Source organism: Lissotriton helveticus, chromosome 6, assembly GCF_964261635.1.
Source record: "Lissotriton helveticus chromosome 6, aLisHel1.1, whole genome shotgun sequence".
NCBI classification, from domain to species: domain Eukaryota; kingdom Metazoa; phylum Chordata; class Amphibia; order Caudata; family Salamandridae; genus Lissotriton; species Lissotriton helveticus.
In genome coordinates this window covers 185,606,789-185,624,216 of record NC_136067.1, presented here as the reverse complement: position 1 = coordinate 185,624,216, position 17,428 = coordinate 185,606,789, and the positions used below count along the sequence as shown (strand labels likewise).

The following is a 17,428-nucleotide window of genomic DNA, read 5'->3' as shown; positions in this document are numbered from 1 at the left end:
CCTTCGTAGTACCCCAGACAGAAGAACAGGGTTGTCACCACATGAGGTGTTAATGGGGAGAGCAATGAGGCTGCCATCTATTCCAGCTACTGCATTGTTAAATATCACAGATGATATGATCCTGGACTATTGTAAGGGGCTGTCTGACGCCATGCGTTCTGTGTCCCTTCAGGTGCAGGCTGCAGAGGTTCCAGCGTGCCAGGGCCCGTGCCATGACCTGAACCCTGGGGACTGGGTCCTGGTAAGAAAACACGTGAGAAGAAGCTGTCTGGATATTCGTTGGCGTGGGCCCTTCCAGGTCATCCTGATCACAAACACAGCTGTAAAGGTGGGAGGCCTGCCCAATTGGATCCACGCGTCACATACGAAAAGGGTTCCAGCACCTCTGGAAACAGCTCCTCTCTCGGATAGACGTCCAGCAGAGGACCGAGAAGCCATAGAGGGGGCTAGCCAAGCTGTAGAGGTGCCAGCGGAAGCAGGGAACGAGTCTGACCAAGCTGAGGACGGTCAGTACAACAGCGAAACAGACGACGCTACAGAAGGAGAAAGCAGCTGGGAGTACGAGTCTGACCCTGACAGGTCTGAAAGAGAGCGAGAACAGACCAGAAGGAGAAGGAGTAGAAGGGCACGTGGAGAAGCTAATTGGCCGCAAAGAAGGAGCTCTAGCCTGAGGTCAACTCCAGAAGCAACCCTTCCTCCGATATCAGAAGACTCAGACCCAGAAGAAGGTGCTCAGGGCGCTGAAGCACCGGACCGAAGAAGGTCAAGAAGAGTGCGAGTGCCTAACAGAAGATACTCCACACCTGAGTGGACATATCTGGCGACAAATGTCTGTGAAACCGGAGACAGGGAGGATCCGAGCGGTGGTGGTGTCCAGTTCTGAGCCCATTATCACCGTGGAAATACGACTGTTGGTACCCGGTGTCGAACAAGAAGGGTCACTAACATTCGTGCTCCCCAGACCTCCCCGCCTCAGCAAGTTAAAACACATGTTCCTTTCAGAATTGCAATTCCCCGACTTTGGTACAACGATAACAGCACATGAAGAGCACAATCTTCGTTTGGAAATACTGAACTATGCTATTGAAGCTGCAACCACAAATCTGATAGTAGACTGTTAAAGGACTTTGTAAATAAAGCAAGCAGAAAAAGAAGATTACCTAGCGCCCAGGAAGCAGAGAATTTTAGGGAATTCCCCTTGAGTGGATGGAGAAGGGCTAGGGTTGTCTTTTTGAACTGTTAAAGGACTTTTGCGAAGAAGGCTGTCAGCCTCCAGTTGTGTGGATTCTAAAGACAAAAGGATTGAAAAGAGACTGTAAAGGAACGAGAGGAAAAGAACTTTTTGCAAAGATAAAGAGAGAGCTATAATATCTGACGAAATGGAGGCCGGCACCCCGAACCGCAGAGCTAAATGTATAATAGGTACACTAATAGTAGGAGTGATAATACTAATAGCTTTAGTGGTAACAATTTCTTATGTAAAGGGACATGAGGAAGAGGTAAAGGTAACTGATGTGAGTTCTGTAGTAACGCTTACACCTATTGTTGCTGGTGAGAAAAGGGAAAATACTCAAGAGAAAGCGTTATTGGCTGCAGAAGCCCGCAGGTTACATGTAGACGAGTCCCAAGGAGACTTTAGGTCAAATGCTTATGCTAAACTTTTGTATGAATACGTGGATGCCATGGAGGTTAAGGATTGCTACGTCTGCATGCAGTTGCCTGCGTCTGTAGATGAAGGAATTCGCTATCATCACCTCCCTCTGACATATGGCATTACATGTAGCTTATTGCTTAGTATATTTTATGAGAGAGATAGTTTTGAATACTATTTCTCAAATTATGATTCAGTGTTGCCAGAAGTCCCAAATTATAAGCAGATGAATAAATGGGATTACTGGAAGAGTGAAGACAGATTGGCTAAGTTCTTCATTCCTTGGATTACCTTAGATACTTCACATGCCCGTAGAAATAACCTGACATGCAAGGTGTCAGAAGTCGAGAAGAAGTTCATAGGGCAGGTGGATGATCGTTACAGGAGACAAAAGATTTTGAAAAAATCAGGACAAGGGAAATTAGATTGGACCGAGGAAGAGAAGTCACACAAGAGAAAGGGTAGTAGTGGTCCAATAGCTTTAGATAAAGCGCAGAGAGGAAAGTTATGTCTTCACCGAGCCAAAACGTATTATGAAAATGTATACGTGGGTGAAGTTGACTGTGAACATGCTTTTAATTTAGAGTACTACACTAAGGATTTCCTGAAGGGAATGCAAGTGATTCCAAATGTGTATTTTGTATGTGGAAGAAATGCTTACGTGAGACTACCTGATAACTGGTATGGATCATGTTACTTGGCAATTGTCTTCCCCAAAATATATCATGCACAAGACTTAGTGATCATTGAGGGTCAGACATCATCGAGGGGAAGGAGAGATGTAGGTGATGCCGAAATGGTTGGAGATGTCTTTGGAGCTATGTTCCCTCTTTTGGGAATAATCCTTAATGATGTTAAAATTAGACGACTGGCAACAGTTGTCGACAGGTTGTCTGCCAGCACTGCTCAGTCCTTAATGCTGGTAGAAGGAGAGATGCAATCGATAAGGGCTATGGTTCTTCAAAATCGTCTTGCATTAGATGTCCTACTAGCAAAAGAGGGCGGAGTCTGTAAGGCTTTGAAGGTCCAGGAATGTTGCACTTACATTCCAGACAATTCGAAGCCCCTTGAGAAAGTTATTAAGAACATAACTAGTATTCACAAGGAGATCGAAGACTTGAGTAGAGAAAATGTTTGGGAAAAGGTGGGCCACGGAATGAGTACAGTTGGAGGGTGGTTTTCCGCCTTAGGCAAAAGCTTTGTATGGTATATCCTGAAGCCTATCATCATAATATTGATCTGTGGGATAATATTGTGGGGATTGGTGAGGGTATTCAAATGGTACAGAGCAAGAAGGTCAGAAAGGGCCCAAAGAGAGCAGCTGCAGAGATTGGCTGCCATACAAGATAATCAGTACAGGAGCCTGAGAGCTCTGGAAGCGCAGAGAATGCCAGCAATAACTGCAGTTTAATGTTAGTGATGACCCCGAGAGGTCATCAAAGGGGGGAACTGAGAGAGCGCAAACTGATTTAAATGTATGAGTGCATCACACTTACCTGTAGTAAGCACAAATCATGAAGAGAAATGCCATGAGTGCTAATAGTATCTGCAAATATATTCTGAATGTATAGCTAATGTAGAGATTTAAGTAGAAGTGGAACTAATACAGAAATGTGTGTCATTATATGACTTTATTAGATGTGATTATTTTTTGAATCCATGTCGTGAAGCTGCTAAAACATAAGATGGTATATGGTTAAAAGCAGAACGTGGTAGGCCTCAGGGCCAGAGCTGGAGTTGAAAGGGAAGATGGTTCTTTTCACGACACAGATTATATTAACGTTTTTGGTCATTGCATTAATAGACCATGATTTATAGAAATGTTTACTTAATAATAGAATAAGAGTATTAACATGCTTTAATTAAATGAAGAAGTTGAATGCTGTAATCATAATGAGAAATATTGTAGGCCTGAAATGTTTTAGCATTGATTTACACGTACATGTCTGGGCTGAGAAATGTTGCAAGCCTTTTTAGAAGTCTATGAGAGTTGGGTTCTTGGCGACAGATATCTGTCTGCAACAGGAAAGGGGGGATCCAATTATAAATGAATGAATAGAGGTCTGTTCAGTAGACGGCCCAGACATGGAGGAGGGTTCTGGAATGTTTAAGGGGTATCAGCGGGCCGGAGAAGAGACTGAGAAGCAAGGTCAACTCTAACGTCTGAGGCCCAATACAAAGCATCATGGAAAAAGCCTGAAGTTGCACCACGTGAGAGGCGTTTCGCAAGGGGCGTCTCAAATGTTGTTGACTGTTTTGTATTAGGGACAGCACCCCTGGGTGGAGTTAGAGCAGAGACCTGAGGACCCTTTAGAGAGCGGATGGGTAGGCAGAGAGGGGTCATGACTGGAGAACTATAGGTTTTCACCAAGAGACTTAGAGTGAGTGACTTCCCTTGGGGGTCATTCACTGCTGACACCTTTGTTAGGTTGGGATTTGGTTAAGTAGGGATACCATCTAGAACAGGGTAGGGACGCCTAACCTGTGTTTGTTTTTCCTCCAACCTAAATGAAGGAGAGATATGCGTCTATGCTGATAGCTTTATTATTCTTAGAACTTGTGTTAGTGATTTCTGTTGCTCGTCTGAGGGCTTTTCGAGAGCACATGTATGTAATTGGACCTGTGTATCTCGTGAATCTCATTCTGAGATGTCTGTATTTGCAGCTTATCATTTCTTTACAATAAACTTTTGAAAGCTAGAAGTTGTCTGTGGTCTTTGGGAGTAGAGTCCTTTCTTGGGTGAACTGACTTGGAAATAGGTGCACTTTCTTTCCTTACAGACAGGCAACAAAGGTTCAGTCGACCAGATCGAGGTTTGGATCAATAGAGATAAGGTATCGATCAAAATCTCGCCCTTTCAAGCCCATAATGCATCATGATCGTAGTCACAGGTAACTTCGTTAAGAACTCTGTAAACTTTCCATGGTTGTTTCGAAACCTCCCCTTCCATCACAGTGAACGGAGACACCAAGTTCCAGCCCTGGCATTAGAAAGATTGTGAAAGTACATAACGAGGGCAAGTTCATAAGTTATTGATTCCTGAAATCAGGGGACGTGCGTCATACAAGGAGCTGCAGGCATGACAATTAATTATACTGTACATGAAACAGGAGACGTCCGAAAGTGAAGCGCAGTTGTAGCGAGAAGTGAAATGGCACATTGTAAAAAGTTTCAGTCATGTTTAATTTGTGCCGGGGTTGCAGGTGTTGCGCCCCAGAACTCTTTTCTTAGGATATAAAAAGTTTCAGTCATGTTTAATGTGTGCCGGGGTTGCAGGTGCTGCGCCCCAGAACTCTTTTCTTAGGATAAGAACTTGTTTTTCCTCGTCAGATTTTGCCACAGAGTAACAGACAGAAAGGCAGAACAAACAGGCACGAGGAAGGAAATAGGGAAAGACAGGAAACAGCGAAAAAGGGCAAAACTAAAGACAGTAAAAAAATATGCAGAGTGGAATCAACAGACAAGAAGTGTGGTGGAAGGAGGGGACATTAAGTGGGTTCAATGATCGGCAATGAATTCAGCAATACACCAACATTATTAGGTAGCGCTGCAGGCGAGTTCTTCACACAAAAAAAAGGGTGGCCCTGGAACATCTTTTTTTTTTAATAAAAAATTAAGCAAGATATGTGTAACAAAACCAGCGCTGCAATACCGCCTGCCTCCCTTCTCGCAGCTTCGCAAAAAACTCTCCCCTGACCTAGTGTATGATCATGAGGGATGCGCGACGTCGAACGTCGAATCATCTGTGCGATTTCGAATCGGCAGAGTAACATGGGTGACATTTCACCGAGACAGACCTGGAGCAACAGCGCCACCTAGAGGCACATATTAAAGAGGCATGGTATATTAAAATGAGGCTATATGGTATACTATGACTAGTGATCCAACCAATGAAAAACTGGTGGTGCTGTGAATCTTGGACTTAATCGTTTATGCAAGAAAACGAAAAAATGCATGATAAAGTGTCGTGGAGATGAAGTCATTTAAATGGCAGTCGAGGAGTTAATGGAAGCGAACAGCGAGCTGAGGTGTTAAACATACTTGGTATGCAACGTTGCTGTAGAAAACGGATGTGGGCGGTTACTTGGGGAAAAGAACAGGTATGACCCCTCTCCTCTAAACTTTGCTTTCTTGAAAATGGCGTGTTGTTTCTCCAAATGCAAACATATTCCTAGTGTGCAGTATGTTATTGATTGAAAAAGAAACAAGCATTTACAATGCAATGGTTTTGCCTTTGTTAAAGTTAAAGCTATTGGCATTGCTCTTGACATTATTTTGATTTAGGTTTTTTTTTTAACATAAATAAATGGCATTGTCATTTACAATGCCACTAGCTTTATCTCTAGCAAATTACACACACAAACACCAAAAAGAGCCCCCCCCACACACACACAAAGCCCCCCCCACACACACCCACACAGAGCCCCCACACACACAGAGCCCCCCACACACTGCGAGCCCCCCCCACACACTGCGAGCCCCCCCCACACACTGCGAGCCCCACACACTGCGAGCCCCCCCGCAGGCAACAGAGGCACGAAAACAGGGTCACAAGCAGGCAACAGAGGCACGAAAACAGGGTCACAAGCAAGCAACAGAGGCACGAAAACAGGGTCCCAAGAAGGCAACAGAGTCACAAGCAGGCAACAGAGTCACGAAAACAGGGTCACAAGCAGGCAACAGAGGCACGAAAACAGGGTCACGAGCAGGCAACAGAGGCACGTAAAGAGGGCCACAAGCAGGCAACAGAGGCACGAAAACAGGGTCCCAAGCAGGCAACAGAGTCACAAGCAGGCAACAGAGGCACGAAAACAGGGTCACAAGTAGGCAACAGAGGCACGAAAACAGGGTCACAAGAGGCAACAGTCACAAGCAGGCAACAGAGGCACGTAAAGAGGGCCACAAGCAGGCAACAGAGGCACGTAAACAGGGTCACAAGCAGGCAACAGAGGCACGTAAACAGGATCACAAGCAGGCAACAGAGGCACGAAAACAGGATCACAAGCAGGCAACAGAGGCACGAAAACAGGGTCACAAGCAGGCAACAGGCGGATCACTCATGACAAACCAACTCTCCCCTTTTTTCCCGAACTATCCACCACTTCTTGTTCTATGCTATTTCAGGCCCCTCATTCTCACGGTCTCTGAACCCCACACTTTTTCCAGTGTTGAGTTGAACATTTCTTCCTCCCATGTACTGCAGAGAGAGATAGCGACACAGGGAGGGGGAGCAGATTAGGGAAGATAGTGACACAAGGAGGGAGAGTAGCACAGGGGGAGATAATGGCACAGGGAGGGAGAGTAGTGCAGCAGGAGATAGCGACACAGGGAGGAATAGCAGTGCAGGAGGAGATAGTGACACAGGGAGGGAGAGCAGCGCAAGGGGAGATAGTGACAGGGAGGGAGAGTAGCACAGGGGGAGATAGTAGACGTGGCCTGGTGATGGCAGACATACCACTTCGGACTCCAGCAGCCAGGTGCCAACCAGTGCCTCAACGCCACACCCTGCGAATCACTTACTGCCTCACTGGTAAGTGATTCAATAATCTAAACATTACAAACCCTCATTTGTAAATTAAAAATGTATTCAGTTGCAGCAAGACACATAGTCCTAATTTGAACGAAATGCAGTCAGCTAATCTATCTTGTTTAAGAAACATAATTCAAATACAAAAAATGACCAACTTGCTTATCGTGATATGACAAGGGATTTTTTGAGAAGTAACATGCTAACAAATTATAATAGCAGATCAGATATATTTCGAAAACACACACCTAGAGCTATTTATGTCAATTCCTTATTCCAAGCACTTGCACTTTTTCAGGTTAGTACGAACAGCACTACTGTTAAACTCTTGTGCTTCCCAACATGTAGTATTCTGTAACGTATGTGGCAAAATATAATTTATTTAGTGCACCATGCATAAATCATGCAGCCTTTTGGACCAAGTAATAAACGTGCAAAGAAAGATATTGCAATGGCATTTGTATGTTTTATTTTAGTGAATGTCAAGTGTGTACGCTTGTGATATGAAGCGATACAACTGAGGCTGCCGTTTGTAAACGGTAAAAGATTTCACCTGCATGACGAAATCCCACACTTCCCCTCCTGGTTGTGAAATCAGAGCCAGTCCAGCGGAAATAAAGGTCTGCTCGTGCCACGCCCCCTCGGGAAGAGATTACTACTGTTTGCCGATCTTATCTAAGTCATTCTTCAAACTGTCAGTGTTCCAGGGCCGGTTCCTGTTTTTTTGTGTTCTATGTTGCAAGCTTTAGCTGTCAGGCGAGTGTTGCAATTTCACAGAGAATAGGCTAGGCGTCACTATAGTAACCAAACTTTTTCCCCGTGAAATCAATGCAGGAATATTAAACTCTGCAGTGGAAAGTCAACAGGCTATTAACATGGCCCAGATAACATGCGTAGCGTTAAAGCACCTGTTAACGACACATTTGAAAACGCAGAAAGAAAACGACGAGTGCATTTATATAAAAGCATTGCTAAATTTCTGTACTATTAAACTGGCAGGCGTCCGTCTTACACTGCCCAGATTACTAAAATGATTTTTCAAAGAGATGAAAGTGTATGCTAGGCTCTGTGTGGAGATATGTTCATATTTTGCGTGGTATCTTTAGCAAATTTGATATAACTTAATATAATGTTAAAAGTGCTGCGGTTGCTGCAGATGATCAGTTGCCTATTAGTCCAAGTCGGCGACTTCCAGAATTCCAATTTATGCATACAAATTGAAAAGTCTTTGCACTCAAGCGCACGCCCGCCATTCAAAAAGCAATTACACATACATCACAACATGTTGTCAGCAATAGATGGAGAGGTTGGAAGCAAAAAAGAACAGATTGGATTTATCGATTGAGTTATTTAAAATGAATGTCAGGGTTACATGTGGGCACCGCTGCCGGGTGGTTCAGACGCGGGGCATGCTCCCCAGGGCGCGCGCGTGCGTCACCGCACTCCCCTCACCAACGGGCGTCTCCAGTCAGACTTACGTGGTAGTCTTGGTACCAGTCGTCCAGTTTCTCCTGCATGTACTTGCACAGCGCCCCGTTCTTCAACCGCCGGAGGGAGTCGGCCATGGCTTGTTGGAGTTTCCTTCTTGTCTTTTGGGGGGGCTCCCAGCTTTCCTGGGGTGAGGGTCCCGTCGGGCGGCGGTTGCCTCCTCCTTCACCTCACCCTGGGTTCCGCGCCTCAGGCAGAGCAGAGAAGACACCCTCCCCGGCGCGGCCCTGGCCCTTTATATACCGCCCCAACAACTCGGCTGGCCGGATCCGGCGATTGCCAGGGACGCCGAGGCTGTGCCGAAAGCCGGTGGCTCTTTAGTTGTAGCAACACTCGCCTCCCTCTGCCCTCACCCCCCTCGAGTATTCTGTCATCCCCGCCCCTTAGCACACCAAGGACTGGGCCGAGGGGTGGCGGGCGCACGCCGGACGCGCCGGTGAGACAACAATGGGCAGTACTCGTTCATGGACAGCAAGTGGGTAACGGCAGCGACGCCCGCTCTCCACCGGAGAGCCTCTCGGTCCGGAGAGCCTCTCGGTGTGTGGGAGCGAAGAATCAAGGCGGCCGCCTCTCACGGGGCACAGTCTTCACTGAATTTACTTAATGTCTCTGCGCCCTCTTTTAGTCTTCGGTGCTTCAGCCAGAAAGGCGTTGAAAGGACCACCGACAGTAACGGTTTATTGCCCTCTGTAAAGACTATCACACTTGTGCCCATTCCCATTAGCGCTGGGTCGGTTAGTGCCATTTCACACACGGACAGGCACGGAGAGCGGGAAGACATAAGGCAAGAAACAAGAAAAACAAGTCAGGTCCCGGGCCGTGCTGTGATTGGCTGACGTCACGGGGGTGTCCCAGCCGGCAGCCAATCACAGCGCGGCCCGGGAAATTACGTCACGGGGGTGTCCCGGGCCTGCAGCCAATCACAGCGCGGCCCGGGACACACGGCAGCAAGGGGCGGGGTTTAAAAAAAGCCAGAGAAACGCCCCCGAATCGCGTTTTCCCCGAGAAAGCGCGATTGGCAGCCTCTGTCTCCCAATGGCTAGCCTCCATTTATGGAGCTAGCCAATGAGAGACAGAGGCGGGTCATCGATCCGATATAGAACTCAAGAGGTTTTTTAGCGCATGCGCACTACGTGTGCACTTGCAGGCAAAACCTAAAAAACTGAAACAGTGGGTCGCCCAACGTTAGAAGCCCTAGAGCAGGTGTGCTTAGATATGCCATTGTGTGATGTATGTACAACAGGTTCGAATCTCCGCAGGTCCGACCCAATCGCTCTTTACCTCCATAAAATTGACACCAGGTGCAATGAGGTGGGTTATCATGATATCCCTTATTTAAGAAGTTACAAGGAATCTATACAAAGCGCAGTCAGGAATGCAGCGCGATCACTTACCCAGATACGTTAGTTTCCTTATTCGCCTATCGAAGAACCAATCACAGCCTTTGTTTCTACTCGGAGAGGGTGGGAACTGTAGTGATTGGCCTGGCTGTCCTCCACAAGTGATCATCACAGCCACACGCGATGGTAAGTCTCCATGCTGCACAAGCAAGTAATTTCCAGCAGCAAAGTTATCGAACGTGGCTGAGTACTGCATATAAAATATAGTATATAATCACTCGGAGGAAAATTTCAGAACATCTACAATATGTATTGGTCAATAAGATCCAAAACATATTTCGCACTGTCATGTTTATCTTGGTAGTTCAAATTATACAGGGATGCATGACTAGATATCGTGACACAGTTTGTAACCATAGATAACTTCACAGATAAGGATGATATGTACTGCTATTCAGCAAATCTAGCACATACCCCATGCAATATTCTATGTGTTCAGTTTCAAGAATAAACTTGCGCTTGGTATAGATTTTTATGTATATTCAGATATTTCTCTGCATAACAAAATGAACAAGTTACTTACTTTTGGTAGCAATATATCTGTAAGAGACATATATTAGTTATAGATTCTTACCTTAGAAGTACCCCAGGCTCAGACTGAATCCGGAGAATTTTTTCTCAGCAGTACCCCTGCGCGTCAGTAGGTGGTGTCAGTCGACTGCGCATTCGTCGTCTTCGTCTTCGTTATCGGGTAAGTTGAAGCACAAGAAGAAGGCGTAGAAGCATCATCACTCTTCGCCTTCTACCCGTCTGTCATCTGACGTGACTTGGTACACGGAGGTTTCGTCATTCTCTGGGTCCGCTCTCGGAGCCTGCAGGGATGACTCCGTGCTTCCCTCCGTTTCCGGGAGCCTGAGTGTCCCCTGCTCAGCTTCGCGCATTGTACGAACCCCTTTACTCCATCTTTGGGCAGCCCGACTCCGCTGGTGCACCTGCGGGACTCGGCTGGGAGCTCTAGGCCTTCGATGATGACAGCTCTGGTCTTGGCACCACAGGGCCGCCAAGGATCCAGGCCTGGGTCCGGATCGGCACCAGTCGACCTCACGGTGGGAGAAGGAGCGGCCTCCACTGTGGCACAGTGTCCGATGAATGATGTAGAAATCAAACCATTACTGTAACAAAATGTGTGCCTTTTCTAGTCTGCATATCCTAGGTGTGGTACAGAAGTGGTCTTCGATTTTGGTTCTACTATGTGTTCACACTTGTTCCTTTCAAAACAACACTTTCCTTTAGGAAGGAGTCCTGCAGATCAATATTGTACACTGCAAAGGTATGTTGTAAGCTATTTACAATATGTTTAAATTATTTTGAAATATATAAATATGTATGATTTTTCATGATGTGGACAAATCGTCTAGCTCAGTCTTTAGACGGGGGCCATTAATAAGTGTGGGCAGAAATTTCGCCGAATTAGTAAAAGTTTAACACTTAAATGCAGCAATCTACAACTAAAAGATGGCCAGATAACTTTTGTAAAGTGTTTCCTACTACTTTGCCCCCAGAGGTCCCCGTTTCTTGATCTGTTTTAACGAGAATTCATTTTCTTCCTGACATCTGCAAATTAAGCACATGCCAAGCGCACTGAAGAACAAGTCCTTCGGTAACTTTCTTTCTAACTACAGACTCCTCACCTTTAGAATATCCCAAGGCGTCGAACTGGAGCTGGACATTTTTACACAGAAGTACTTTTGTGTGCCATTAAGTCGCACCATGCTGTTCTGTCCTGACTTTGTTCCAGAAGTGGCAAATGGAGCTACTAATAAGAGTGCTCACGTCAGTTTTTTTCTTGACTCTGGCTGCACATTGGGACATAAAGCCCAAAAACCAGTCAGAGTACACATGTGCAGATATTTAGATTGTGCTCTTTTATATGGAAAAATAGATAATTTCACAGAACAGGGAGGTGGGAAGATAGTGAGGAATCTGTGGTGAGATTGAATGCCAACCAGAAAGAGCTTTACCAAAGACAAGTAAATTATTGCTCTGATGGATACTTCTAACTACAGATTCCTCACCTTTAGAATAGATATCAAAGCAGTACCTCTGAAGATCGAGCATCTGTGGAAGGGGCTCTGACCAAAAAGTCCTGCAGGACCACATGGGCAAAATTTCCATTCCACTATACCTGGCTGTTAAGGCAGTAGTGCTTTGTGAGCATGTACAGACACCCAAGTCATGGACTGACAAATGTCTAAAACAGGCCCTCAGCCTGACAACGCAGTGGTAGCAGCCTCAGATCTCTGGTGGAATGAGCCATCCATCCTTCCAGAGGTTGCTTCCTGGCCAGTGTGTAGCAGATCTTGATGCAAAGGACTATCCACCATGACAAAGTCCTTTTCTGCACACCTTGCCTTTCTTTGCTTCAGAAAACGTCACAAAAATCTGATCTTCTAAACAATGGTCTTTGGTGCATTCAATGTAAAAGGTGAGGGCTCTGTTGGATCCAGCCAATTGCATCTCCCTATCTCCTTTGAGGGGTGAGGCAGAGGAAAGAAAGTTGGGAGAGCGATGGCTTGCCCAGTTCCCCCTACGTCAGTTCTCCTGTCCAGCTTGCCCGTAGTCCACTAACCTCTGTTGCCTGTCTACCTACTACCATCTGTTTGTGCCTCCTCTGCTCTTTTCTTGCTATGTTTCATTTTTTCTGCTCATTTCACTGCCCTCTGTTTTGCCTTTTACTGTTCCTTTTTCTACCCTCAGTTTTACCTTTCCTACTAGTTTTTCTGCCCTCTGTTTTTCCATTTCTGCTCGCTTATTTTTCTGCCCTCTGTTTTCCCTTTTTCGGCTACTTTCTTCCCTCTTCCTGCCGTATGCTCAAGACCTGGCTTTTCGACTGAGACCCGCACCCCAGCATCCAGATACCCCCAGGGGTGACAGTGCCAGCACTCAATGCTGATTGATTTATTGATTACCTTTGGCAAAAAGGCCTTCTTGGAGCTGAACACCAGTTTCTCTGGAAAAAACATTTTGCATGGGCTGCTGAGGCTTCTGTTAGAACCTGAAGCTTACTCACATGACGAGCTGAAGTAATCACAAGAAAACAGTCTTCCACACCAGAAGATGCAATGAGCAACTGCAAATTGGCACAAAGGGAGTACACGAGTAAAGGCAAGACCAAATTGATATTCCACTGTGACATCACAAAACAAACAATAAGCCGCCTGACAGTATGGCTTGTAATGGGACTGTGTTGTGGATACCACACCAGGTCACAAATTTGTTCCAGCACCCAGTGTAAATCAACTTAGTCGAGGGGCGATATGCAGCAAAGATTACATCCACAACGCAGAAGGAAGATCCAATGCAGCCAACTGCTGATGCTTAATCACCATACATGGAGGTGTACCCTGCCCTGCTCCTGCAACAGAAGATACTCCTGAAGCAAAAGCCTGATCGGAGAACAAATGTTTGAGTCCAGAATTTCTGGGTACCACACTCTCCTAGCTCAATCCAGAGCTACTAGGATGACTTGGACCCAGTTGTTCTGGATCTACTGAAGAAATCGGGGCGGGGAAGTCAGAAGCAGAAAGGCACATAGGAGTACTGTGCTGCACTCTAGCTTGTATGTGTATCTTAAAGTGGTCTTTGGCACTCCAAAGCATAGATGTTTGGACACTGCACGTTCTTGGCAGTGATGGAAATATTCAGCCAGGCTTCTCCCACTGCTGGGAAATTCCCAGCGCCACCTCTGGGTGAAGCTACCATTTGTTATACACCAGGCACTGTTGGCTGAGCTTGTCCACACTAGTGTTCAAAGATCACTCCAGGTGGTTCACAACCAGAAAAATGCCCTGACATCCCAGCAACTCCAGGGTTAAAGGGTCTCTCTGTAAAGAATCCAGGACCTCACATTGCCCTACTTTTTACCGAACCACATGGCTGTTGCGTTGTCCCTGACTACCTGTATCAGGCTCCCTTTGATGGGTGGTAGGTAGGCCTTCAGTGCCAGGCGAATGGCCTGCAACTCCAACACGTTTATTGGGAGTCGGGTTTCTACCAGATACTCTGATCTCCACCTCTTCCAGATGACCTCCCCAACCAGGATGCAATTTCTGTCACCTCCATGATATCTGGGTGGGCAATGAAGAGGGTATGTGTCATGTCTTCATTACATTTAGAATTGTTTGTTTTTACTTAACCTTTAATGTTCTTGCTTACCAAGATTCCAGAAGCCTTAGCTGAGGGCAGTTGAAGTGGAAGAAGACTTGTGTAGGCTGCGCCCTACCCTGCTCCTGTTTTCTCGCAATAAACCTTTCTAATTACCAATTTCCTGTGTACCCATACTTTTACAATTGGCGACGAGGGAGCTATGAAGAACACTAGGAAACCCACTGAACCCTTAATTTCTCTGGGCTACTTATTTTTTTTTCTAAACCTGTTCTCCGTTGACTTCCTTCAAACCGGTATTACATGGAAAACAGAGGTGCCTTCAGCTGCGGTGGATTTCCAGGTATTTATCCTTTAACCCTGAACAGTCTGTAAGATAAGGATTAACCTCTTTTCCGTGCTGCTCTCTGATTTATTTTCGTCTGCTGGAAGTTTTTGGAAGTCTTATTTGATGCTATGAAGAACGGAGTTAACTTTTGTTAATTACGGAGAGCATGAGCGTGACTTTGATTTGGTTATTTTGACGCATTTCAGCACTTCATAACGCTTATTTTCTTTAGCGCTGCTTCTGTGCATCTTTTAAAATAACCTTACCGGCATCTGTGAAGAATCTTTGGAGCGTGAAGGGAAGTTCTTGGAGCGTTGCAAGGGAAGCTTTGTAACGCGAGCCGGCAGCATTCCTGACTGACGTATTGACGGTCGCTGGAAGTACATGATGCAAGTTCGTTACGTCGTGTAGCGCGATGATGGTAGACGCTCACGGCCATTTTGGAAACATCGGATGCTTGGAGCATTTTATTCAAGGTCTTCACATCGTGTAGAAATTGCTTTAATTTTTTTATTTCTTTAATAATACTCATTTATATCATTTCAAGCTGAGGATTTTGCTTGCTTTTATTCGGCTGTGAACTCCAAGTAAGCTTCTATACTTAAAACTATTTTATTATTATGACAGTTTGTTTATATTTCTACAGCTCCAAAAGATATTTTTTGTTATGGCTTTACCTTTTGTTCATCTTATTTTCTTTGGATTACCATCTTCATTTCCAAGTAAAGTTCACATTTTTGTTTTCCTCTTGTACATTATGGCCACGCAGAACGTTTCCATTCAATTCCCACAAGCCTTTTGGCCTTCAGGATCAGAACCTTGTATAAAATGGCTGCAATGGAAAGCTTATTTTTTTAACTTTGTTGAAACAATCGATGAAGACAGTAAAATGAAACCGGAAAGGAAGAAAAAACTGTTTTTACATTCAATTGGTGCAAGTAGCTTAAAGATTTATGATGAAATGACTAAAACAACTGGTGGGGGTGACTCGGATGTTTTCTCTAATATTTTGAAAGATTTTGATAAAAAATTCTCCCCTAAAGTATGTATTGGTATTACTAGGTATACATTTTTCCACAGGAAACAACAACCAGGTGAGACTATTGATGTTTACGTTGCTGAATTGAAGAAAATTGCAGAAGACTTTAAATTTGATCATCTTCAGGAACAATTCATTAGGGATCAGGTTGTTATGCATGCTATTGATCCAGCAATCCAGGATAGACTTTGGATAAATGGGGATGCAGACCTTAAGGATGTTTTAGCCATTGTTAGGAAGGCTGAACTTTCAGGTCGTAGTGCCAAAGCTAATAAAAGTGAGAATAAGGATACTGTTGAACAGGTAGTCACTAAAGTACAAAACAAACAGAATTTCAAACCTAAACCATAATTTAAAAACAAGGCAATAGTGGTCAAAAAGATACTGTTCTTAAATGCTTCCATTGTGGTAGTGAATCCCATTTGGCGAATAATAAGTTGTGTCCTGCTATTAAGGAAGAGTGTTCAAATTGTGGTTTGATAGGTCATTACTCTAAACTTTAACAGGAAACAAAATAAGAAGGTTAAAGTTATTTGTGATTCTACTTCTAGTGAAGATGAATTTGTTATTAAAAATGTTTGCATTGCTCTGTCAAGGATGATGTCCATGAAGAGAAACTGTTTTTATTTAATATAAATGATCCTAGGAGCAAATCCATGAAAAAGAAACCAATCTGTAATATGTCAATTGGTGGAATCTCCATTGACATATATGCTGATTCTGGTTCGCCATATACTATAATTAGCAAGGATGTTTGGAATTCAACGTTTTTTAACTTCTTAGGCAACAAATTGTATGCTCCAGATATTTCTCCATATAGTTATTCTGGAGAGAAGATAGATTTGATTGGGTTTAGAATTTTAAACTTCAGAATTAAAGTCAGGGAATCTCTAGGTAAATTATATGTCGCTAAGAAAGGACCTTCCGTCCTCGGATGGAAAGATCAAGGAAATCTCAACATTATTTTGAATCCTAGTAGCCCTGACCCTGTTATGGTTGTTGAAGATGGGAGTGAAATTGGGAATTCCTTGTTAACCAAATTTGAAAAGGTTTTTAGTGGGAAAATAGGAAATTTTAAAGATTTTATTCACCGCATCGTGTTAAAAAGCAATGCCAATCCTAAGACTCACAAAGTCTATTCCTATTTTATTACGTGATGAAGTAGGAAAAGAGCTGGATAAATTGGTCAAAGAGGATATCATAGAACCAATTGAATCCTCAGAGTGGATTTCGCCAGTGGTCGTGGCCAGACGGTCTAATAGTAAAACTTGTTTATGTATTGATCTTCGACATTTAAATCAAAACATTGTTATTGATAAATTTCCCTTACCGAAAATTTCGGAAATGTTGTCTTTGGTTAAAGATGCTAAGTTCTTTTCCACGATTGATTTGTCATCGGCTTATCATCAAATTTCACTAGATGAGGGAAGCAAACACCTTACTGCTTTTATTACACTTATGGGGTGCTTTCAATTCAAAAGGATGCCCTTCGGGTTGACATCCGCCGCTGCCATTTTTCAGCGTATTATGCATCAATTGTTTGGCAAACATCCCAAAGTAAGGTTTTTCCAAGACAACATTCTCATTTTTGGGAAAGATAGCAATGAGCATGATTCTGTTCTTCATGAAGTCTTAAGTGTGCTGGAAGAGAAAGGTTTGACAGTCGAGCATTCGAAATGTAAATTTTCTGTCAAATCTGTTACGTACCTTGGTCATGTTTTATGTGCTGATGGGGTAGCAACCAAACCTAAACTAGTGGAAGCTATAAAAAATGCCCCGTCCCCATCCAGCAAGGATGAAATTAGATCATTTTTAGGGATGGTTGAATTTTATTCTAAGTTTGTCCAGGGTTTTTCAAGCAGATTATACAATATTAGACAACTTCTCAAAA

The 17,428-nt window shown here is 44.3% G+C and overlaps 1 protein-coding gene across 1 annotated transcript in view; it reads right to left on the bottom strand.

The window, feature by feature from the left end:
- PKHD1 (PKHD1 ciliary IPT domain containing fibrocystin/polyductin) overlaps nt 1-17,428 on the bottom strand; it is a 1,769,028-nt gene that overhangs the window by 392,148 nt on the left and 1,359,452 nt on the right. Inside the window, exon 54 of the mRNA XM_078647366.1 lies at nt 10,061-10,256. Within this exon, the coding sequence (XP_078503492.1) occupies nt 10,061-10,256 (196 nt within the window). The remainder of the gene's footprint in view (nt 1-10,060; nt 10,257-17,428) is intronic.